This window comes from Pteropus vampyrus, unplaced genomic scaffold, assembly GCF_000151845.1.
Source record: "Pteropus vampyrus isolate Shadow unplaced genomic scaffold, Pvam_2.0 Scaffold322, whole genome shotgun sequence".
NCBI classification, from domain to species: Eukaryota; Metazoa; Chordata; class Mammalia; order Chiroptera; family Pteropodidae; genus Pteropus; species Pteropus vampyrus.
Window position 1 is genome coordinate 936,536 of NW_011889103.1, and position 25,584 is coordinate 962,119.

Sequence of the window (25,584 nt, forward strand, 5' to 3'; positions counted from 1 at the left end):
TTCTTTTGGAATATACCTAGGAGTGAAATTACTAGGTCATATTCTATGTTCAAATTTTTGAGGAATCACCAGACTTTTCTACAGCAGCTGTATCAATTTACATTCCCACCAGTATTGTACAAGAGGTCAGTTTCTCTACATCCTCACCAACACTTATTCTCTCTCTCTCTTTCTCTCCTCTCTCTCTCTCTGTCTCTCTCTGTCTCCCTCTCTCCCTGTCTCTCTCTCTCCCTCCCTCCCCCTCTCTCTCTATCACTCTGATTGTTGCCATCCTACCGGTGTGAAAGTGATATATTGTTTTGCTTTGCATGTCCATAATGATTAGGATGTTGAGCCCCTTTTCATGAGCTATTTATTGGCCATTTGTATATCTTCTTTGTTGAAATATTCAAGTCCTTTACTTATTTTAAAATTGGGTTGTTTTGTCTTTTTGTTGTTAAATGGTAAGAGTTTTTTTTAATATATTTTAGATACTAGGCCAGTACCAGATATTTGGTTTATAAAAATTTTCTCCCATTCTATATATTGGCTTTTCACTTTCTTGATACTCTTGTGATGTACGAAAGTTTTTAATTTTGATAAGTTCAATATGTATTTTTTCTTCTGTTACTCGTGCTTTTGATATCATATCTAAGAATCCACTTCCAAATCTAAGATCATGAAGATTTACCCCTGTTTTCTTTGAAGAGATCTATGTTTTTAGCTCTTGTACTTAGGTTATTGATCTACTTTGAATTAACTTTCGTATATGGTATGAGTTAGGAGTCCAACTTCATTTTTTTTTTTTTTTTTTTTTGCACGGAGAGATCAGTTGTCTCAGAACCATATGCTTAAGAGACTGTTCTTTCCCCATCGAATGACCTTGATACTTTGTGAAAAAGCAACTGGCCATGTATGGGTTTATTTTTGAACTTTCAATTCTATTTCATTGGTCTATATGCCTATCTTTATGCCAGTACCACTGTTTTGACTGTATGTAGTTTTGTAGTAAATTTTGAAATTGGAATTGTGAGTCCTCCAACTTTGTTCTTTTTAAAGATTGTTTTGGCTATTTGGTGTAATTGGTAGTCCCATAAGAATCTATATATTGCTTTGGGTAGTATGGCATCTTAACAGCAGTATATCATGAGATGCCTTTCCATTTATTTAGGTCTTTAATTTCTTTCAACAATTTCTGGTAATTTTCAATGTGTAAGTGTTTCACCTCCTTGGTTAATTTGTTCCTAGGTATTTTATTCTTTTGGATACTATTGTAAATGGAATTGTTTTCTTAATTACCTTTTTGGATTGTTCATATCTGATGGATGGAAACACAATTGTAGGATTTTGTGTGTTGACCTTATATCCTACAACTTTGCTTAATTTGTTTATTAACTCTATTAGGTTTCTTTTGTTGTTGGTTCTTTAGGGTTTTCTATTTAAAGGATCATGTCATCTGAGAATAAAGGTAGTTTTGTCTTTTCTGATTTGGATGCCTTTTATTTCTTTTTCTTGTCTAATTCCTCTGGTTAGAACTTTCAGTGCAATGTGGAATAGCAGTGGTGAAAGTGGGCACCCTGGTCTTATTCCTGATCTTAGGGAGAAAGCAGTCTGTCCCTGCTGAGTGTATACTAACTGTGGGTTTTTATAAATGTGCATTAGTACATAGACATTTCTTTCTGTTCCTAGATTTCTGAGTGTGTTCATCGTGAAAGGGTGCTGGATTTTGTCGAATGTTTTTTCTCTGTCAATCGAAATGATCGTGTTTTTTTTTTCTTTTGTTCTATTCATGTGATTTATTACATTGGATTACCCTAACATTTCTTTAAAAGGAAACTTGATGACCTTAAAAGAAAAAAATCCATCTGATACTGTGTATTACCTAGAAAATACCTTTGACAACATTTCAGCGAACTCTGTTGCCCAAAGCGTGTACCATGTGCACTGTGTAAGTTCTGAGAAATCTTGAGAACTGTTCTTCTTCCTTTAAGAACATTGTGTTGAAACTGCAAGAGAAAAAAACCTTTTAGATACTAAATTGGTATGCTTAAGCTTTGTGATCCTGCTTTTTTAATGCTTCTAGGATATGATTATGGCAAATTAATTTAGAAATTTCAGCATGTTCAGGTTGTGTTTTTGTTTATTTGCTTTGTAACAATATTTCTTTCAAGTAACAATCTGCTTATTAATAGGGCAGAGTTAGCGTGGTGGGAAGAGGCATGGGCTAGAAATCAGAATAGAAATGAATCTGGATTCATTTATTTAACAAAATTCTTAAGCTTGCACTTTATACCAGGCACTGTTCTAGACCCTGGAATAGAACAGCATCCCCTTGGTCTTGTTGAGCATTCATTCTGGTTTAAGCATACCTCACGTCAGGTGTACTAGCGCAATGAAGAAAATAAGGCGAGGTGCCCTTCCTCCTTCCAGGACCATGATGACGATTATGATAATAATACAGTGATGATGGTGATGAAGATGATGATGACAGAAGCAATAGCCTCCTTATATCTACAAATTCAAATATAGCGAAGTCTTTCTTTTGGATAACAGCTTTATTCATACACCATACAATGCCCTCATGTTAAGTGTACAATTCAGCGGTGTTTAGTGTATTCATAGAGTTGTGCAACCATCAGCACAATCAATTTTAGAACATTTTCAACACTCCAAACAGATAACCTGTACCCTTTAGCTCTCACCCCTATCTCACAGGCCTTAGGCAACCACTAATCTTCTATCTCAATGAATTTGTCAGTTCTGGGCATATCATACACATGAAATCTTTTGTGACTGGCTTCTTTCACTCAGCATAGTGTTTTTGAGATTCATGCATGTAACATGTATCAATGTGTCATTCTTTTTTATGGCTTAATAATATTCCATTATATGGATGTACCACACTTTATCCATTCATCAATTAATGGACATTTGGATTGTTTCTATTTTTTGGATATTTTGATGCTATAACAGAGTCCTTTAACAGACATTTCATTTAGATCTTTCTCACATGCATGTTTATGATTTACAGTGAACATGAATTAGTATACGTAAATTAGAGATGAGAAACTGAGATTCAGAGGGGTTAAGGAATTTTCCCGAGACCACAACACATTATATAGGCAGAGCCAAGAGGAGAATCCCTTCTCCACTCTCTGTTCAATGCTTCTCCCCTCTGGCTCTCTTGGCCTAATACACAGAATCTCAACTGCCCCTCTCCAGCTCCTTTAAGAGAGAAATAACTCAGTTATGTAGTCACTAAATTGCCTCTTTTTTTCCTCCCTACAGGTTTTTGAATGATCCTGGTTTTTTTATCTTGTCTGATTTTCTCTTACCTCACCTTTTCCTTGTTAAAAATCTGGGGGAAAATGACGGACATCAAGGCAGTCAGAGAGAAATCAGAGGCAAACTTCATCCCAAGTCAGGAACCCTTTCCAGCCTCCGACAGCTCAGAAGAGCCACTGCAGAAAAATGGCGACAGCAGCTCTCTGCCAGAGACTCCTAACCAGGCTGAGCTGGCCTCTCACAAAGGTCCCAAAGACGCTTGTCAGCAAAGAACCTCCAAACCACCCCTACATCGGAATCCCCCAAGAAATTCTGTTTCCTCCAGTGATGACTCCCCAGCCAATGGAACAGGGACCCAAGGCCTTGAGGCTCTGGATACCAGTGGTCTATCCTCACCAGCCAGGTCCCAGGGCCAGCGAGCCAGACCCCTTTCTGCAGAAGACAAGAAGCAGGCACACATCAAGAGGCAGCTGATGACCAACTTCATCCTGGGCTCCTTTGATGACAACTCCTCTGATGAGGACCCTGGCCCTGGCTCATTCGGACAATCTTCCCGCAGGGGCAGCCGGGCCAGCCTGGGAGCCCTGTCCCTGGAGGCTGCTCTGACATCAGGCGACTCCGAGACCCCTGCCCCCACTATAAGGTAATGTGCCCTTTGTCCTTGTAACCAGGAGGGAAGAGCAGCATTGGGGTAGGGTCTCACCCTTTTCCGCACAGTCAAGCCATCCACTGATGCCAACACTTTCAAGGTGGCTATTTGAAAGACAGGAGACATTATTACCCTTCCCTTCTTTCCTTTTCTGTTATCAAAATCATTTATCGAGTATCTATTGCATGGACAGGGTCCATTGCCAGGGAAAGATGTACACTCTTGTACAAGATCCCTAGTCGGGGAAGATGACCTTGCATGTAACTAACTTAAGCCAAATGAGCTAAGGCCGGCAAGAGCCACAAGGGATGATGGGAGCACGGAGGGTGGGATGGTTTCCTAGCCTCCTAAAGAGACATTCGTTTGTTTGTTTATTTGTTCGTTCGTTTATTCATTCATGCATTCAACAGGTAGGTAACAACTGAAAAGTATGCCTTTCCTCAGTGATGTCTAAAGAGCAGAAGCTCAACTACTGTAGCCATATTTGTCAATTTGATTGTTGGAAACAAATACCTATAGGTCCGTTACAGGTGGGTCTATCCCAGGCGCGCAGGTGGTGGCTTTTTTGTTTGTCATCAGGCTTTGCCACCTCCACTCCCAAATTACACATGGAATACAGTAGGTCCAGGAAAAAAAAAACAACTTGGGAAACATAGGAGAAAACAGAGAGAAGAAAAGAGGCACCAACTATAACTTTGCCAGCCGTGGAGAACTCTGCTCCCTTCCAGTGTTCTTTCCTCCTTCCAGTTTGTCTTCCCTGGGGGTGGAATCTTGCTGGCTATTCTTTTAAGCAGCTCTTGTGCTCACTCTACCAAAATGAAAAACCTGGGGAAAGAGACAGGCTCTCTTCCATCTATTCCATTACTGGAAGTAGGAGATAGAGAAAAAAAAAAAAAACACACACACAAGGGTTCCCTATGCTGATGATCTTCTGGGAAGACTATTTTGAGCTTCTGGAACGGTTAACGGAAGAGAAGGCTTCAAGGTCTGGTACAAAGAGCATATAGTCTTTGGAGTCAGAACCCAGAGTTGGGTGTAGCCCTTGGCTCTGCCACCCCCTACTGTGTGACCTCGGGCATGGCACCTTACCTCTCCCAGTCTCTTATCTTTCATCTTCGAAATGTTGAAGGGATTAGATAGGATAATGTTTGTAAAGTATGCACAGTTTGGTACATAGTAGGTGCTTAATAAGCAGTAGATTCCTCCCCAGCGCCTTTCCTGGGCTTGTCCTTTGGCCACCAGCACCCACCACTCGAATTTACTTAGAGCTTCCTCACCCCCCTTCTACCTACAGTTTGTATAAATTGCCCAGTTATCCCTTCTAACAATGGTACAAGGCTAGGGGCAGATTCCCATTTTACAAATGAGAAAACCAAGGCTCAGAGAAGTGAAGCAGCAAGATCACACGCAGTTAGGAAGTGGCAGAGCCAAGTTTAAAGGTCATGCCCGTTAGACTGCAGAACCCAGGTTCCACTATGCCTTAGTGTGCCCTCTCCAGTAATCTTCAACATTCTTTCCCCTCCAAACCCCATTCTTTCCCTCGATGTGGCAATTTCAGCAGGGGATTAGAGAAAACCAGTTTATTGAACCCAGTCACCGAAACTGGCGAACATCAGAGATTCTTAGAAGTGGATGTCCAGTCAGGGGTTGTTAACTAGTATCGAAGAGGGATGGTAAGATACTTTTATCACAATAGTTTCAGCAGGAAACAAGACAGATAGTCCTAGCTCTGAGATGGGAAATGTACAAATAAACAAGTAAGCTGATAACATAGTTTCTAAGTGTGTCTAATGCCAAGAAGGAAACAGGGTACAGGAGAGGGAATACCTGAGGGGATCTATTTTAGAAAGACAGGTGGGGTGAGGGAAGAGCCCTTGGAAGAGGCAACTTTCAAACTAGACCGGAGCAAATTTCTGCCATGATGGAATGTTCTAGAATGAAATATTCTAGAACTGTGCATCTAATATGGAAGTCACTAGTCACATGTGATTATTAAGATCGAATTGTGGCTGGTGTGACTGAAGAACTGAATTAAAAAATTTAATTTTAATTAACTTAAATTAAAATTAAAGTCTCATGTGGCTGCTGGTTACTGTATTAATGCAGACCCAGCCCTAATGGGTAAGGAGGAACCAACTGTGCGAATTATTTCTGCTGGTGCTGATTAAGAATTTATCAAGCCAATACATCATCATTATTATTATTCTCATCTCAGAAAGTTGTAAGGAGTAAATGAACTACCATTTCTAAGGTACTTAGCAAGAGAATAAAGCCTTCAATAAAAGGTTAAAATATGGGTGGGAGGCAGCTAGTCTCCCAACTTTCTACTCACTGTCTTCCATCACCATTTTGAGAGGTCTGTTGTTTTGGGCTTAAACCACAGCTTTGTTGAGCTGGTGAATTTATGAAGGCAAGAGATATTTCACTGAGAGCCTGTCTGCATCGCCGTGAGCTGAATATTTAGTGAATTTTCTGCCCATGTATCTTCATTGCATAGAAACTTACATATAATTTAGGTAAATCATTTATTGTACCTTGTCCCAGCAAAAGGGGGTGGGTGGACAGAGGTATCTCTTTCCGTAAACCGGAGGCACCAAACATTGAGACGCAGGCACACTGTGGGGTAGTGGGAGATACAAAGGTTGGTGATGGGCACAGAGAGGACCTCTGTGCTTTGTGACCTCGGGCGGGTCCCTAACCCTCTCTCAGCCTCCAGTGCCTCATCTGTAGCATGAAGAGGCTGGCCCAGCCCCCTGAGGTGTGACCACTGGTCACAAAACTCACTGTATACACAATTCTTTTGTTCCAAGTCGATGTGTTTTTCAAAGTTGGGAATTTAGAATTTTCGCATCCGGGGCAACTTGGGTAGTTCTGCTGGTGCCTCCCAAGATACTGGCATTTCCATGAGGAGTATTTCCAGCCCCCAGAGTCTCGGCATTGGGGGCCTCCTTGTTCCTTTTTTCTAATGAGTGAGACTCTTATGTGGATGTATCTTTGGAGAGTCAAGGCTTAGACACTTGTCCTAGTGCTGCTGTCTTTGGGACTCGGCTACATAAAAAAAATGACTTCAAAACCTGTGTGTTCCAGCCAGTTTCAAACAATATATCAAAACGAGGCTGAGTGTTTTGTTTTCCTGTTGTAGAGTTTTCAGTTTTGGTGTTTTGGCACCTTTGGGGACCTCAGTAACCATTTTTCTGTTGACCCTTCTGCTCACACCACTGGTAGGGCCTTGGGCCAGCTTTCTGAATGGATGTTCAGGGGGACCCCTACCCCCACCCAAAAAAAACCCTCCAGAGTGTTGCTTTGTGGAGGGCCACTGCCTGGCTGCTTCTCTTATACAGGGTAGTGACACCCATTCCTGGGGCCCCTCAGGTCAAATGCTCAGGCCAGTTTTGGATGTGAGTTACTGAGTGCCAGGTGAGAAGGCTGGTGTGCTGCCTGCAACTAGCTGGAGCATTGAGGAAACGAAGCCTGATATAAGAAAGCAAACATGATGACAAAAAGTCCCTGTAGTTCTAGAAAGTTCTCTTTATTATTATCATATTTTTCCCTGATAAGCTGCTCAATAGTCTGGATCCCCAGGCAAATCTCCTAATCTTTTGGGCCCAGTTTCTGCAAAACAGAAGAGAGTAGGGGTTTGGGCTAGTCCTTCCAGCCCTGCACTAACTCCTCTCCTAGTTTTCAGATATAAAACAGGCTTGGGGAGTTCATTCCAGGGCTTTGCGCTCACTCACATGGAAACCAAAGGAAAGAAGGGATGTATGTCTGGGGATCTTTAAGCAAAGAAGGGATGTATGTCTGTGGATCTTTCCTGCTTCCTGTAGTTTCCTCAGTTACCACTTGGCCTCTGTGCCACCCTGAAGTCCACCCTGTGGCCCACCCTGGCCTCTTCTTGCCATGCACCACCTGGGAGAGTGGCTAGGCCAGGGATAGAAAATGCTCATGTTTAATGTTGTGGTTTGGGAGGAAGTTCTTTTTGAAGCCGTCAGCAAAGGGACCTTTTTCTTCTCCCTGTGCCCTCCCATCCCAGAATACTCACAGTTGCAGCTTCATTCTGGGCCTTTGCCCTTGCTATGACCTCTGAACTGGAATGCTCCCTCTTAACCTATGCCCTAGACTTGCCACCAGGGCCTGCTCCACAGCGTGTGACCTATGCAGTTACCCAGGGCCTTATGCACCTGGTTGTGTGCTCGACTGTCATCCTCTTGAGATTCTTAATAACTTTTGAACAAGGGGCTCCCCTTTTTGTACTGAGCCCGGTAAATTCTGTAGCTGGTCCTGCCTCCACCTCCAGCTCTTGGCCCACCAAAGTCATCCCCTCTGAGGGCCTTCCCTGCCCCGCTACCTTTAAAGTATTCCCCTCATGCCCCAGTTTCTTGATCCATCCCTTTTGATGTGTTTTCACAATACTTAATCACTCCTTGAGATTATGTCTTTAATTTCCTTATTTGTTTACTTGGCTCTTACCCGTCTCCTGCACTGGACTGTAGGCTCCATGAAAACAGGGCCATGTTTATGGGGTCTCCACTTTTCCCTACTACCTAATGTGGTTTCATGGCAGATTTTGGATAAATATTTGCCAAATGCATGAATGAAATGAGCAACCCAGACTCGCCAAAGACAAAATTCTGTGTTTCTGGGGCACGCAAAACACTTGATGAATGAGTCTGGAAGTGGATAGGCGAAATGGATGAGTGAATGAGTAAATAAATAGATGCATGAATGAACAAATGAGTAGGCATTTTGTTGCTGCTCTATATCAGCAGTAGAATTTTTGTTTTCATAAAATTCTTTTTGCATACATCTTGTGACTTTGTAGACTAGTTCTGGGGTTAAACTATTTTGAATTTTTCTTCTGTCTTTAATACAGTTGTGTAATCTCCCCGTTCCCTTCCATCCTCCCACCTGATAAGAGCTGGCTAAGATTATAGATCCAATGCCTTTGTGCTGTCCGTTCAGCCCTCCTCCCCGCCACCCTGTGCCTTCCCCACCATCATTCTCTTCCCTTTTGGGTTCATCTCAGGCCAGCAGGTGGGACTTGGCCTTTTCTTGGACTTGGAAACAGTTCCCACAGGTTAGGATTCCCATGCAACCTTTAGAAATAGAGCTGATGAGAACATGACATAATGTGGCAAAATAGATGCTCACATACTAAGAAATGAAGGTTACAGGGTTATCTTATTTTGTTTAATGAGCAGCAGTGTAGTTAGGGCATAATGGGCCTGGGGTGATACCAAGTTCAGAACTGCCCCTTACAAGCTTGTTACCCTAATAGTTCTGCCCTGTGAGGTGCATGTGTGGACTGAAGTGGGGTGAGACAGGTTCAGGATTCCACAACTCAGTCCTGAAATTTAAAGTTATGAAACTCAAGTTTATAAATTGATGGTGAACTCATTTAGCAGCAAACTTGCCTGGAATAGTTGCAAAGTTATTCATAATCTTTATTTATTCCATTTTTTGTGTGAATTTGCTACTGAAATATTAACCTGAAAATGTATAACATAAAGCTATACCTACCCCCCCCCCCCAAATTCCCCAGTTCCAAAGCACATCAGGCCTTGGAAGTTTTGGATAAGGGATTTTGGACCTGTATGTAACATACTTAGAACATTCCCGGCACATAGCAAGCACAAAAAAATGCTTGCCCTTAACAAATGTGTGGATGTGGCTGGGAGGCTGGAGGAATGTCTCCAAATAATTAATAACCATTGTCTTTATGAGGCACGATTATAAAAAATTTAAGTTTTCTTCTGTGTTTTCTAACCTTCTACTGTAAATTTTGTTATAACAAGTTTTAACAATGTTTAATAATAAAACATTGTTAAAAAATACTGGGGGGTGGGTAGTGAACCGGTCATCTCACTTCCTAGATAAGAAGCTGAGAGGTTCAGGGGTCCGTCCGAGGTCTCCCAGCAAAATCACCATAGACCCAGAGTGCCATTTGAACTCAGACCCTCAGCAGATACAGATTAGAAAGTGGTCTGTGGGGGAAAAAAAGTGGTCTGTGAACTCCCAGTGTTGATGTTGCCAGCTGATCTGGGCTCCAACAAAGGCACCTCCATTAACTTTCTAACTTGTTCTTTCCATTAGTGGGAAGAGTTAGGAGACAGGGCAATTTATGGGGAACCATTCAGCTGTGTGATCTTGGGGACATTACCTACCCTCTCTTGGCTGGACTGGCTGCTCCAAGGTCATTTGTGGCCCTTACAGTCTCTGCTTATGTTCATTTGTAGATGAATAGGTAGCAGCTGGGGGGTAGGAGATAAAGGAAGAGAGTGGCTGGAAAATTGGAAAAAGCTTATTAATTTATAACTATTTTCTCTTGGCCAATTACTGCAGATGGTTTGGGTTCCAGGCAAGTTTAAGGACAAGTTAAGAGATGAAATGGTCAAGCAGAGAAACCGAGGTTTGTCCCCACGATTCATTCTCTTGGGAGCATTTACTGCAACCCTGGGTACTAGGCACTGCAGTTGGTACTATAAATGTGTAGATGGTGAGACCCGTCCCCTGCCCTTGGGGAGGTCAGGGTAGAGGTCTGAGAAGCCACAAGCCAAAAGCATTTTCTTTCGTAGAGAGAATGATGGAGCGGATAACCACAGTCATGCTGGAGGCTGGCAGCTGAGGACTGGCCTGCTGACTCCTACACTCAGCCATCACATGACCTGTGCCCAAGCTGTCTATAATGAGGCCACACTAGTATCTACCTCACAGGGCCAGTGTCAGGCTTAATTGAGTTGCTATGAGCACAGCACTTAAAGCAGTGTCTACCCTGCAGTCATTGTCATTAAGTGCAAAGCACAGTGCCATAAAAGAGGCCCAGGACCCACAGTCATACGTGTCTGGGTTTACATCTCAGAGCAGTCCCATGACCTTGCTGAGCTGCAATTTCCTTCTCTATTGAAGCAGGATAATATAGTGCCTACCTCAGAAGCATGTTGAGAGCACATGGAATGAAGTGACTGGAGTAGACGGCCCCCGGTTGCTATTCGTTGAATGGGCATCTCCCAGAGTTCTCACCTGTGGCCATGTCTTTCCCCAAACCCCTCGAGACATATACTTTTAAGGTATGGAGTTTGTATTCACAGAGGAGGAAGAGGGATTTATACAAGGATAAAATACAAACCAGCACACAGTCGCTGGCTCTTTTTCCTGCCATTTCCCAAACTGCTCACTTCCACTCTGGGGGTGTTGAATTTATGAGAGGTTTGGCAACACAGACCTCAGATTCTGGGAAGGCAAGTGAAGGTCTGTGAGGTCTGGACATGAAGGAGGGGGCCCTGACTGGGAGTGAAAGCACACCAGAAAGCAAACGAACACCTGGGACCTCGCATCACCCTCCCTGTCCCCAATGGCATCCTGGGCGGGCCTGCAGTGGGTGCTTCTTCCCCAGTCCCTTCCTGTTCATGGTTGCCATCTGCACCTTTTCTTATCAGCTCTGAGTAGTGAGCAGGTCATAACACTTTAAATTGTCTATAAATATTTTTATTTGTCCCTAAATAGAATGCCATAGATTGTTCTAAAATGTGTTATTTATTTATTCATATATTAATTTAGGAAGAGGCTAGCAGAAACCCCATTTTCAAATCTTTTAAGCCCTCAAGATGTTTTATGGGAGCCTGGGATAAAAAGGATCCCTGTCTTTTCATTGTTCTATTTGTGGAATGGATATTGAGATTTGGGGGACGTCGGCTATTAAATTAATACAAGGTGGGGAGTGACTAAACATTCTTATTTTTCCCCTTCCCCTTAATCATCAGCCTGCTGTTTTAGAAAAATCATTCACTCCTCTGTACTTAATGTAACATTTTCCTCATCATATATTGAAAGGGATTATTTTATTCTTTTAATGAAAGTGATGAGGGAGAGGTCAACAGGGCAGGAGTCCAAAGAGGGACCTGACCTGGATCTCTGGTGACCAGATTCTTGTCTTAAGCTGTGGAAAAGAATTCAAGGACAGGACAAACGGCAAGCAGGAAGTTTTATTAAAGCAAAAGTACTCACTTAAAAAAAAAGTGAGGGCAAGCTCTGAGAGTCACCCTAGCTGTTTGGATTACGGGCTTTTGTTTTCTTGGGGTGGGGGTGGAGACGTGAGATTGGCAATGTAGGTGATGTTATAATTAGCCAAAGCTGAACAAAGGACAAGGGAAGGACTCTGGAGCCTTACCCTGGAGGGAGGGGGCGCCCAAGGCCATCCATCTATCTTGTCTCCCAGGTCTTGGCTTGTTTCTCCAGCCTGAGTCTCAGGCTCCCAATCAAAACTGGGAGAGGGCTTAGTAAGGGACCAAGGAAAAATTCTGGAGCCCCATCCTGGAGGGGAGGGGGAACTTCCCTAGGCTAACCTGCCTCAAAAGCACATTATAGGTGGATGATTTTACAGAAGAGGAAGTGGAAAGAAGGGGTTTGCTCAAGGTCACACAGCAAGTAGGGACAGGCCTGAGGTCAGTCATTGCTCAGGTCTTTCCACCATATTGCTAGTCACTTGCACGTGCATTTTCTTGTTAATCGTGTGTGTGTGTGTGTGTGTGTGTGTGTTGTCATTGACTTAGGTTTTCTCTGCAATACCAACAGGTTAAATTTAGCCTCTGATAAGTCTGAGGAGAAGAGTTTATAGCACAAGACTACAAGTACTGCCAAGTTTGAACTATTTCGTTGAAAATCACAAGTATTGATGTTCGTATAAAAGTGATGTTGTCCTCGTCTTTTATTCCCTAATAATGCAGGCAGAAAAATCCCAAATTGTCATCATTCTGATGACATGAAAGACCAACCATCTAAGTGGAATCCCGTTCATGAGAGCCCTGGGTAAAGTTAGGTGTGTTAGCATGTCTCTAAGGCTGTATTAGCAGAGAAGTTAAAGGTTATATTCACACAGTGTTCAACAAGTGTTGGGGTTTTGTTAATAGAGAATAAAAATCTAGAGCAATGTAAGTAAACTGGTGGGAGTTCTCTCCTGCATGACCCCTGACTTTGCATAGGGTAGGGTATTTTGAAACCCTTCATTTCCCGATTTTAATTGTTTTTTTTTTCTATTTTGGGGTAATTACATTTAAATTTTGGTCATTTGGGGGATGAATACTTTATTGGTTTTCGTTTGAAATTTTTTGAAAAATCACCTTAAGGTGGCTTTCTTTTTTTGGAGGGAATGAAGATAGTCACAAAGAACCTTCTAGGAACTCTGAAGAGCTGAGAAATTTGTTTACCTGTTTTATTTTTTTTAAAACCTATTATTGGAGCATTATTTAATATGCTGTTAGAGCACAGCTAACCAGTGCCCTCAAGCAGGGCTGCTTATACTGCTCCAGGGGAAAATCACTGTTCCTGTTCTGGCCCCTTAGATGGTGCCTCCTTGGAGGTGTGGCCCAGGTATGCCTTTTGAAGGGAATCATTTGTAAACATTTACATTATTTTTTGTTTGCTGTAAAGTAGGCTACATTTATTATTGCAGTGTTTTCTAGGCAGTGTTTTGTATCTTTTTTATTTATTATAACTACTTGGAGAAGCATTTGTTTATTCTAACTAGAATCAGTTTGCTTGGGTTTAGGTCACTGCTCTGTCACCTTGGGCAACATACATATCTAGGTCACAGTCTGTCATTGTTCCTTATCTGCATTATGGGGGAAAAAAATAAGATTGCTGAGAAGATTAAATAAGACAAAGGCACAAAAGAGCACTCGGTAAATGTTAGTCTCCCCAAAAAAGAAGCTTATTTAGGGTCACAGGTTGTGTGGGGTCGTTTCCTGTCTAGGAGGCCCTCACTTTAGTAGGGGACTTAGGTGGTTCAAAGTATGTGCTAGAAGCTCACTGGGGGAAGAGGACATGGAGCAAACATGTCCCTGGAAGCAGAGGCGATAGAAAGAATAAGCAAAAACAGGAACTTGGAAGACAGAAGTTGACTTGCTACGGGGCCCTTTTACCAGGCACCGTGGAGACAGCTGGCTCATTTTAAATAACCCATATTGTCCAACACTCCCCTATTGTGTGTGTATTCAAGCTCATTAAATGCTTGCGAGGTTCTTGCAGGGGCCTGTAGGAGGCGGACCTCCCCAAACTCTTCTACTGCAGTTTGGGGAGCTGGGAGGAAAGTAGCCAAGAGGTTTTTTTAAGTCTCGGGCCCCGCCTGGCGCCCCAGATCAGCGGCGGCTCTGCAATTGGTGGGTCGGCGCGGGGACGGGGCGGGGACGGGGCGGGGAAGTTGGCTGCGTCCCGATCCAGTCTAGGTACAGGAGGCGGGACCCTCCGTGGAGGAAGGCTCCACGTGGGGGCGGGGGCGTGCCCGCCCAGGACACTTGGCGCGCCGGAGGCATTTCGGCATGGAGGAAGCGCAGCGCCAAGTTTGGTGTTTGCAGGCTGCTGCACAAAACTTCCCAAGAGGCGCTCTAGAATCGCGCCTCCGCCACCGGGTCGCGACCTGGCTTCCTGGTTGGGCCCCGGGACCAGGGTTTGCTTCAGGGAGTTAGGGGGTTGCACGTCCTGCATCCCAGCCGGAGCCCGGTGGGATTGGTCCGCGGGGCGGTCAACATGAGTCCTGACAAGCGCAAGGTCTGTTTCCTTGATCGCAAAGTAAAGTAAGTAAGCTTGCAGTTTTAATGACTGTTCAGTTATCTTTTACAAACTTATGCAGCGCCCTCTCCACTTCCCGGCCCCCTTGTGAAGTTAAGCTGTGTGTCCTCTTAGCACCACCCCCTCTTCCTTGCCTCTACCCAAAGAAATGCAAACTTCAGTTTATCTGGTGGGGAGACGGAGCCTGACTTTCATAAACACTATCTGGCCTTGGCAGTGGAGGAGAAGGCTCGATTTGGCAGTTGGTTGGAGAAGGGCGCGCAGGAACACACAGGTGCCGCAAGGTTGACGGGTTGGCGGAAGGCCACGCTTTCCTCCTCTTCCTCCCCTTATCCTTGACAAAGGTAATGGTCGTGGGAAGGCAAGCCTCTGACACCTAGTGATTATGAAGTCCGGAGCGAATCAACGTGCACCTGAGCAAGAATCACATTTAAGGTTATTTTCTGAGCAGGTTAGTGTAGGCATTTCTGTGCTTGAGCGCTTCTCAGCCCCACCTGCTAGACTTTTTTTTTTTTATCTTCATTTTATTGCATTTTTAAAAATTACTAAAGTGATGCTATGTTTGCTTTTGAAAATTTAGAAAATTATAGATAAGCAGAAAGGAGGAACAAAAATCACCCCTAACTGCACCCCCATGATCTTTATTAACAGTTTCATTAGCAGCCTTTTCCCCCCATGTAGTTATGTTCTAATTTATGAATTTGAAGCATTCAGAACATATTGTATTGTAACTTGCTTTTTGAATTGATATTAAATGACATTAAACTTTCTGCCAGTGGGCTCAGCGGACTGTGACCCACAGCCCATTTTTTTGTATGATTTGCAGGCAAAAAAGGGCTTTTTAACTTTTAGATGGTTAAAAGATTAAAAAAAAATACTAATCAGTGGCGTGAAAATTACGTGAAATTTAACTTTGTTCACAAATAAAGTTTTATTGGAAAATAGCCACGCTCATTGTTTATCTATTTTCTATGGCTGCTTTCAGGCTTCAAGGGCAGAGTTAAATAGTGGGACAGAGTCTGCCTGGGCCATAAAGCCTAAAGTATTTACTATCTGGTTCTTTACAGAAAACATTGGCCAACTTTTCTTTAACATGCTTTTTACTAGGTCTCTTGGGTTCCTTTAAATGGATACACCTTAAAATGTATAAATAATCCACTATAGATAGCAAATATGTGGGCTTTTCATTTTTTCTTTTTTCTTTTTCTTTTCTTTTCCTTTTTTTCTAATAACCAGCACTGTGAAAGACAGCTTTGTAGCTAAGTCTGCCCCCATCTTTTGCTCTTTTCTCAGGATATCTTTACCCGGTCCATAAATAGTTCCCGTACGCCTCCCATGGGTGAGGCCTGCATCTGGGTGCAGGAAGGCACACAAATGTTTGGGAGACATACCTCTCCTTCTAGGAACTCTTGGTCCAGTTGGAGAGCTGGGTGTTTTCTCAATAATTCAAATTCAAGGCCTATGCGGTGCAATAGTGATAACTGTTACCGTTCATGAGGTACTTTCAGTATGCCAGACTGACCGCTTTGTAGGTATGATCTCATGCCATCTTTGCAACACCACCAGGGGCTGCTTAAGTGGGGGCTGTCATCCCCGTTTTATAGACGAGGAAACTGAGACTCTCAGGGCTAGGCATAACTGGGATTCTCACTCAGGCTGTTGCCCAAAAGGCTCTCTGTAGGCAGCCAGTTTCTACCACTTTAAGAGCACAACTTCAAAACTAAGAGGTCTTTCCTAATGTTAGACTAGTCAGAAGATTAAAAGACTGGACAGAAAAGTAGTGTAGCTAATGAGCATGCCAGGGAGTGAGGACTATTGGAGCTGGAAGGGCCTTAGCAGTTGTTTAATTCCTTTGATGGGAGATTCAAAATAGATTAGAGACATGTTCCAGACATGTGACCAGCCAGACAGGAGGGAGGCTGATCTTGTATTTGTTTGGTCCTTTTGCAGAGGAGACTAACAGAGTCTTTGGAGGATCCTCCTGGGAGTGATTAGGTTGTGTGTGAGCAAAGGGGCAGGGGGCCAGGCTTGGATCACAGTCCGTCTTGTGTACTCAGACTTTTGTTGAACACAGAGGTCACATTTCTTCCACATTTGGAGCCCTGGTCTAACTCTTCTGGCAAAAACACTCAAGTACTGGAGTATACCCAAAGCAAGCCACGTGGCCTATGAAGGATACTTTTTTCTGATCTATAAAGCTATTCACATCAGAAGTTTAACATATACATCTTGAATCACATTTAAGTGTACACATTAATCCAAAAGAATATCTTTCACAAACCACTTTAATCCGGAAGAATAAACTTGCAAGAAAATGGAATTGTCCCTGCAGGTCTAGGCCATGTGGTTACCATATTTATAATAATTTGAAGATGCTTTATTTGGTCACTGCAAGGTCCCTCTCTTAGCTTGGAATTGCTAAAAAGATGAGAGTTAGACAGCCCCATACTCTGCTACTGAGCTGTGCAACCTTGAGCAAATGTCATCAACCCTTTGAACCTCAGTTTCCTCATCTTTCAATGGGACTAATACTAATAGGCCTTTCCAGGGGTCTTGAGACTGTCTATCAAGCACTGGAACCCAGCATGTGCCAGATGCCCAGTGCTCAGGAGGTGCTGGCCTCGAGCGCTGTCCCAGGTCAGCACAAACTTTGTTTGCACAGCTGATAGCAGTAATGACAGAGTTCCTTTGTGAAAGAGATCTGTGGTGGAGTCAAGAGACATTTGGGATCCTTTCTCAAAGGCTTGACTAACTACTAAGGAGCCAGAATTAAATGCTGACCTGCTTCCCTTGGTGTGCAAACAGGGCCAGAGCTCAGAGAATAGAGAAATGAATGTGGGTGAGAGTCGCTGGAGAAGGGCTTCTTAGAAGAGACTTGAGTTGGATTGGATGAAATAAAATTGGGGAAGGGAAGGTGGAAGAATCTGGTCTTAAGTGAGTTCCACAATGCCCCATTATGAGTGACGTTACTGCCATGGGAATTCTGCTCAGAGTCAAGGCCAACTGTCCATGTTGAAATGCTGGTCGTGGATCTATATGTGTTTTGCACCCCTGCCTGTACATTAGAATTTCCTAGTGGGGGGCACTGGGAGAGGGCTTTTGAAAAATGTAAATGTCCGGGTGCCCCTCAAACCCTCACCCCTAGTCATGCTTATTAACTAGTCCAGGTGGGGCCTGGGCATCAGTATTTTTTAAAGCTTCTCATGGGTTGAAGTGTACAGTTGGGGTTGAAAACTGCTGCCTAACTCAAAGTTGACAAACGGATTTCATAAAGGGACAGATAGTATATATTTTCAGCTTTATGGCCATATGGTTTCTGTCACAACTACTCAGTTCTGCTGTTTACTGCACCAGCAGCCATAGATAATATATAATCAAATGGACATGACTATATTCCAGTCACACTTAATGGACACTGAAATTTGAATTTCATGTAATTTTCACATGTCACAAAATACAATTCTTTCTCAAGCATTAAAAACATAAAAACCATTATTTACTTGTGGGAGGTACGAAAGCAGATGGCAGACTGGATTTAGCCCTTGGGCCCTAGTTAGGCTAACCCCTGGCCTCACCAAAGTGGTCATCCCAGGAGTACTGAGGGGACAGGTGACCTGAGACATTTCCATGGTTCCATTTATCTGGAAGCCCAAGATGAATTCAAAGTTACCAGCCTATACAAGGCTAGGCAATGTCCTTTCTTTCTTACTTGTGTCGTGATAGTAATGAGGCCTTCACTTCTGTTAGCTCATCACCTCTCTGCAGTTACCCCCCCTATTATAAAAAGGAAAAGAGAGGTAAGGGATTTAAAGACTGGTTAATGCTAGGGCCCTAGCCTGATGGCCCCGTACTAGGGCTCTTATAATGGCTTCCTTGCAGAGAGACGCCTCAGCTAAAGCTCTTCACTGCAAGCCAGACCCAGTGCTGAAACCTGGACACATGCTCTATGAGGCAGACATGCTATGACACACAGAATATCGAAGCAACTTTCCCACGATTACACAGGTCATAAGTAGTAGATTCCAGACCCAAAGCCTGGGAGAATGGCTCTGGTCTACCAGGGTTTCCCAACTGCGAACTATTGACGTTTGGGGCCTTATAATTCTTTGTGATGGAGGCTGTCCTGGAAGCTTCGCAGGATGTTGAGCGGCATCCCTGACCTCTGCCCACTAGATGCCAATAGCACTGATCAGGTTATGACAACCAAACATGTCGGCAGACATTGCCGTATGTCCCCAGGGAGCACAGTAGCCTCCCTAGTTGAGGATCCTGCATTACACATATTGCCTCTCATTGTGCTTGTTTTTTTAAAGTCCAGACAATAGAGATACTTTCATTTATCTCAGATAGCTTTCTGCTTCAAAATTAGATTGTGGGGGCCTGTCTGAGCCTCGGTTTCCTCATTGTGAGCAGGAGACGGTGGCCAATCCTGCACAGGGCTATGAGGTTTCAGTGAGAAGCCTCCTGTGCTTTATCCGTGGTGACACTGCAGAATATTATTTCCTCCCTCCCAATGTGCTTCTGCCTGGTCTCGTGCCTCAGCAGCTGACTGTGTTTGGCTGACAGCTCTGTTGCATCGTTGATAGCACCTGAAGCAATTTCCAAAGTCATCATTTCAGCCACCACACTTGCCTTGGAGCAAATGCCAGCCTAAGGTCAGCACTCTGGAGCCAATGTTGGTTGGCCTCCAGCTTTGTCAAAAACAAATAAAAATAGCCATCAGCCTGTAGACAGGGCCTTAAACAATCCACCCCCTGCCCCGAAGCATTATGTGTGTTCACCAACCTACTTTGCTGTGATGGGTTTGTGACCCACCTGATGGAGCGGGTGGATGGCTCTGTCACCAGTTTTAATATCAAAATGGTGGCCATGAATGGTTTTTCCCCAGGCCATACAGTGGTGTTTTTCTAATGGTCGAGGTTTGCTTTGTTGCACTTTAGGTCAGATTGCTAGAGTTTTAATGTTTGTGTGTGTGGAAATGGGATGTCTCAGACTTTCTGAAGCCAAAGGATCAAGCCAGCCCGTTGGGGAAGGTCGTGAACAGAGTGAGGAGAGTGCACAGATGGGGAGCCGGCCTGGGCGGGGGGTGGCCTAATGAATGCCTTTCCTGGTGAGGTTGAGAGATCAGCAGGCCCAGGCCTCACTGCACTGATATAATAATATAGAGTATAATGTGTGCCAGATACTATCGTTTACTTTCTGTGTATTAATTTATTTACTCCTCAGACTTCAATTCAGGTCCATGTTATTCTCATTTTAAAGATAAGGAAACTGAGTGCCTTACCCAATGGATAATGGGATGGCCATGGCTTTCAGCATCTTTAGGATAACTGGATCAGGGGTCTGCAAGTTATGGCCCTTGGGCCAAATATGCCTGTTTTTGTAAAGAAATAAAATTCTTGAAAATGAATTGAACTACCTGTTCATGAAACGTACTTATGATAAAAATACTGTTTACATTTGCAAGATGATATTGACCTTCCAAAGTACTTTTCTAAATCCTATTTCATTGCAGCAGTTCAATCTGGGAGGTTTTAGAAGAAAAGATGCTTGCAATTTTGGGGAGGCAGCGAGGCTATCTTAAGGGCCAGAAATCATTTGTTCATTTATTTGTTCATTCAGTCAGTCACCATGAATAAGCCGAGTAGAATGGTAAAGGTCCTAATTGAAAATATCCTGTAGTAGCACATAAACATGATGGTTTCTGTCACTCATTTCTCTGTTTCCTTTAACCTAGAAGTCTGTTTTTTCACCTCTGACGGGTAGGCTCACTCTGGGGATTGGGGACAGACTTCAGGTTTGCAGAAAGCTTTTTCCCATGGGAAACTATACTGGATGTAAAGTCTTTGAATAGCAGAAAACGCCCACACCCAACATTTCTTGGTGTGATGGAAAGAGCCCCAGGCCTGCTGACTTGCTGGTGACCCACACCCTTTGCCTGGCTGGCCCTCAGTTTTCTCGGCTATAAAATGGAACTTCTCTTCCCTGACTGCTTATTTGCTTCCATCCTTGCTGTTGCCTGCTCAGGCAGTAGGCCACAGCATGCTGGCGATGTTCCTTATGAGCAGTCAATTTTTCACCCAAGCTTTTGGCCCCCTGAGTCGACTCAGCCCCAGCCTTCCAAGATGCCTGATGACATAGTCTCTGGACACACCTCTGAATGGCTAACCTCTAACCTAATTCCTGGCAAGTGGCTTTTAGCTTGAATACCCTGTGGCAGGATTAAGTGAGTGGACTGAATGCGTCTGCCTGATTCCACTCCGGTCAAAATCTCACCAAGTGCCAGCAAAGAGATTTTTTTTTTTAAAAAAAGAGGAAACCCCTCAAGCCTGGGAGGACAGGAGGGAAGTTAGCAACATTTTGGAAGCTGGAAAGCAGATGAATAAGTGGCTTAGCACAACCAAGAGGGCAGATTGGTAAAGCAGCAGTGAGGAGAGCCGAAAACCTACTAAATATCGATGGGCACAGGAGCTGGCAGTGCCCAGAGCCTCTGCAACTGGGGGTAAAGGGGATCCCAAAATGAGAAGGATTGGGTGAAAGACTCCCAGAGCCCCTTGCTTGCTCTGTGCGTCTGGGGGCTGCCCACTTCCATCTAATAGAATGCAGGAGGTTTGTTCTCTGGAGAGGGAAAGGCAGAGGGTCTTGGGACTGGGGAATGATGGGCACAGTGGAGGGTGTGGGGCTAGTATTCCTAACAGGAGGATGAGGGTCTGTGTAGGTACCCGATCCTAAAACCTGCCCCGCCCCGCAGACCTGTCCGAGAAGTTACGCCTCCTTCTTTGCCCCGGCTCCTGGCCAGCCTTTCCTCCAGGCAGGAGACCCAGAGACTTTTCCCAGGGGAATTGGACCAGTGAGGAAGACTTTAAAGACACAGCCCTCCCAGATCACCCTGTGTTGAGCTCAGGGTCCACTGGCTTTATCACATTCCAGTACTTCTGATCAACCCTTAAGTTCCTGCTCTTGGTCATGAGGAAGTGACCAAGGCTACCAAACATTTGGGTAGTTTCTAATACGGGAGACAGGCCCCAAACAAACCAACAAAATGACACAGGAAACTTAGACGAAACAAATCATGCTAGGAGACGAGAACTTGAAAAAGCTATTATTAATACTCATCAAGGTTGGAGAGGATGTACACATAGGAACAGGATGCATAAAAAGAAACCTTTGCAGATGAAAATAGGCTCTTAGACATTTAAAATGATAGCAGAAGTGAAAAGTTCCACTGAACGGAGGAGTTAGAAGGCTAAAGGAATCATCCAGAAAATAAAAGAGATAAAAAAATAGAAGAGAGAAAAATACATAATAACATGGTGGGCCAGTCCAGGAATTTCAGCATCCAAATAATAGCACTTCTGGAAAGAATAAATAGCACTTCTGGAAATAGTAAATTTAGCAAATTGCATGGCCCTATTGAGAGGTTGGGAGAAGGGAAATGGATGCCATGGCCAAATAAGAGCATTAATTCCTCATCCCAAATAGGAAGGCTACAGGTGGTGTCTCAGATGGATGACCCACAAAATAGTACACTCACATCGTTCAGAACTATGGAGACGTGTAAATGCCACAAAAGGGATTTTCTCTGGTGTCACATTGTGGAGGAGTGGGGCAAAATCCTCTTTTATTATATATTTTTTTGGTTCGTTTTCACTTTAAAAAAATTTTTGATATATGCATCCAAAAAAGTACATGACAGTTATCAATACTGCTTAATCTGTCTGAAGTATTAGAATGTGTGACTTCCTGATCATAGACTTCCACCTCTGTTATAAGTTTTTGGATATTATTTGAGTTCCTAAATTATGGGCATATAAAGTAAAAATTTAAGATTAAAAATCTAAATATACAGCTTGGAGTGTGGGTCAGGGGATTGCTCCTGCTTTATTCGTGAGCTGGCCTCTTGAAATAAATGCTTCACGGTCCCTGTGGGTTTTATAGATGCCAGGCACCCGACTCCCTCCCTGAGTGTCCCAGGCTTCCTGGCTCATGCATATCTGTCCTGTTCCCTCCACAGACCCAGTATGTCGGGACTCCACCTGGTGAAGAGGGGCCGAGAACAGAGGAAGGTGGATCTACAGAGAGACTTCACCGTAGCTTCTCCAGCCGAGTTTGTCACACGCTTTGGGGGGAATCAGGTCATTGAGAAGGTATAGATGGGGTCCTGGTACTCTGGGTGGGACTGGGTGGTGTGGGAGAACCAGCTTCAGGCTGAGTACTCACGCTGCAGAGAGAAGACAAGCACTTGCTAAGTGCTGGGTGCCAGACTTTTTAAGATTTTCACCCTCATGGCAGCCTGAAGCAGCAGATATTAAGCATGCATGACACCATTTCACAGAGGAGGAGCCAGGCCTCTGAGAAGGTCAGGAGGCTCCCCAAAGGACCCTGATGTGCTTTATGCAAGGGTTCCTAGGTTATTGGGAGGGAAGCATGAAACCCAGCCCTGCCTTCCTAAGATTTACAGCTTCTTAGAGGAGAGGAGACCTATTTACTTGAATAACAGTAATGAAAGGAAACAGCTAAAATTTGTCATTTTTGAAAGGGGAGAAAGAACGCTGAACCTAAGCCAGGAGTTCTGGGGTCTGTCTGCTGTGACCAATCATAGAATGTCACATCTGGGCTCAGTTTTCCCTTCTGTAAAATAGAGGCAGTTGCGTTCCAAATCTCTAATGAGACTTGTCCTTCAGGGCTGTTGTGAAGATTAGTCCATGATGTAAGGGCCTTAAAATTATGGACTTGCTCCGTAAGTCAGAGCTTTGAAGACACATGCCTAATTTTTTTAAATAAGAAAACTAGAGCTTGGTTTTGTTTCTTAGAGACCAGGCCAAGTGGTTGGTCAGTCTGAGCTTCTTATGTGGAGGCGAGCTCAGAGGGAGAAGGAACTGCCTAATGCCACACAGTCAAGTTCATCTCATAATGAGAATTGAAACCAGGTTTCTTCTATTGCTCTCTGTTGCTGGGACCAGCCAACGTTACTGCCTTTCCTCCTTACCAAATCTGGAGCCTTTAACCTGCATGATGCAGAGGCAGCCACAGGGGTCCATTCAGAGCACAGGTCACACTGTGGAGAGTTCAAGTCTCAGCTCTGTCACTTACTAGCTGTGTGACCTTGAGAAAGTGCCTTAACGCCTTTGAGTTTTAATGTCTTTAATCCCAAGTAGGGATAATAATACAACCTCTTTCAAAGGCCTGTTGTGAGGATGGCATGAATGCTGGTGAGATACATTGTATTGTAGCTTGGTCCATACAAAACTCAAAAAATGTGATCATGATGGCACCAAATAAAAGAGTCAAAAATCATCATTCATTTATTCATCCATTCATCCCTCCCTCCATCCCTTCATCCATCTGTCTATCCTTTTTTTCCATCCATCCATTCATCCATCCATCCATTCATCCATCATCCATCCTTTAATCTATCCATCCATTATTTTTCCATCCATCCATCCATCCATCCATCCACCTGATTATTCATTCATGCAGTTGGAAGACTCTGAGCACCTGCTCTATGCTGGGCTGTGTGCTGTAAAAATATGAAGGATAATGTGTTCTATATACTGCGGGGAGGCTCTGTAGCTGTGAAACAGACCTTGGGTGGCACACAACATCTAGTCTAGGTAGATGTCCTTTTCTCCATCCAGGTGCTCATCGCCAACAATGGCATCGCTGCCGTGAAGTGTATGCGTTCCATCCGCAGGTGGTCCTACGAGATGTTTCGAAATGAGCGGGCCATTCGGTTTGTAGTCATGGTGACTCCAGAGGACCTCAAGGCCAATGCAGGTATTTGGGCCTTGACTCCCTCCCCCTACCACCCCATCATGTTCCTTCCTTACCTGTCCTCACCTGCACTCCACCTGGGAAAATCCATTCTGGACCCCCAACAGAGCCCCAGGGTACCTCTCATGAGCCCACATTTATTTGCCCTTTCTTCTTTATTTAATTAAAATGTCTGCTGATGACAAGAATGACCTAAGTGCCTTATAAAAATGCAGATGGTTAACATGCAAAGCAGAAATCCCATCTTTGAGAAATGTCTGCATTACCACAGATATGTGTGTCTATTCCTCCAGATGTTTTTCTCTTGCAGATGTATGTACTGCATTTCAGTTATTTGTTCATTTTTCTATTCACTTACCCTCTTTATTAGCCTAGACCATTCTATAAATAAATATTGGACAATTGCTGCTTTTCCTGAACAATCTTATCTCTTTACAGACACTTCTCCACAGAGAAGCCAAACTGATTTTTTAAAAACACAGCTCAGGTCCCATCAGCCCTTTCTTAAACGCTTCAGAGGTTGCAGTGCTGTTCCCAGCACCACCAACCTCAGCCCCATCCCCTGAACCTCCCTTACCCGCACCCCAACCTCCTTGGGCACAGGCCCTGGGCTCTGCCCTACATAGGTGCAGCTAACTCACAATGAACAGTGAGGATAGGTTTGATTTTTAGCATCTCACTCATCTCTGGCGCTGACCACAGTCTGTAGTTATTGTATTTGTTTTCTTGTTTATCTTCTCCAACATTAGAGTAAAACTCTGTGAGGAGAAAGTGCTTATCTGACTTCTTTATAATCTCTGGGATCTTCCCAGTGTGTGTTCGTTCGTTCATTCATTTGTTCGTTCTTTCTCTTTTTTTTTTTTATTCATCAACATACGTTTATTGGGCATCTTGGGAGCGCCAGGCCATGTGCTGTGTGCTGGCTGGCAGCCCCAATCTCCAGCTTTAATGAATGCAGGGAGCTGAGCTAGCCCTGGGGGGAATCATGGGGGAGGCTGAGGTGGGCATATTTATTGGCACATGTGGCCGATTTCACAGACCTGGAGGAGTAGATGGACATTCTCTTGGCTACTTGGCTGTGCTGCTGGGTCTTGGCCCTTACAGGCCGACTAGCTAGGGGAGTGACTAGCAGGAACGTGCAGGCTACAAAGGAGGGCTCACAGCACGGGGTGGAGGCAGAAGAGAGGTCCCCATCACCAAAGATTTTTTTTTTAGGACGTATTTCTCCAAATGGAATTTGTGGCTTAAAACATTGCATTGTATTCAGCTTCAAAAAGGAAAGAATTGATGTCCCATGCTACAATATGGGCAAACTTTAGGACATTATGCTATGTAAA

At 43.9% G+C, this 25,584-nt stretch overlaps 1 protein-coding gene across 1 annotated transcript in view; it reads left to right on the forward strand.

Annotated features, from left to right (window-relative positions):
* The first annotated feature begins 3,275 nt into the window (after positions 1-3,275).
* The window catches only part of ACACB (acetyl-CoA carboxylase beta), a 105,538-nt gene continuing 83,229 nt past the window's right edge, over positions 3,276-25,584 (forward strand). The window contains exons 1-3 of the mRNA XM_023521909.1: positions 3,276-3,907; positions 22,488-22,620; positions 24,112-24,250. Coding sequence (XP_023377677.1) covers positions 3,276-3,907; positions 22,488-22,620; positions 24,112-24,250 — 904 coding nt within the window. The remainder of the gene's footprint in view (positions 3,908-22,487; positions 22,621-24,111; positions 24,251-25,584) is intronic.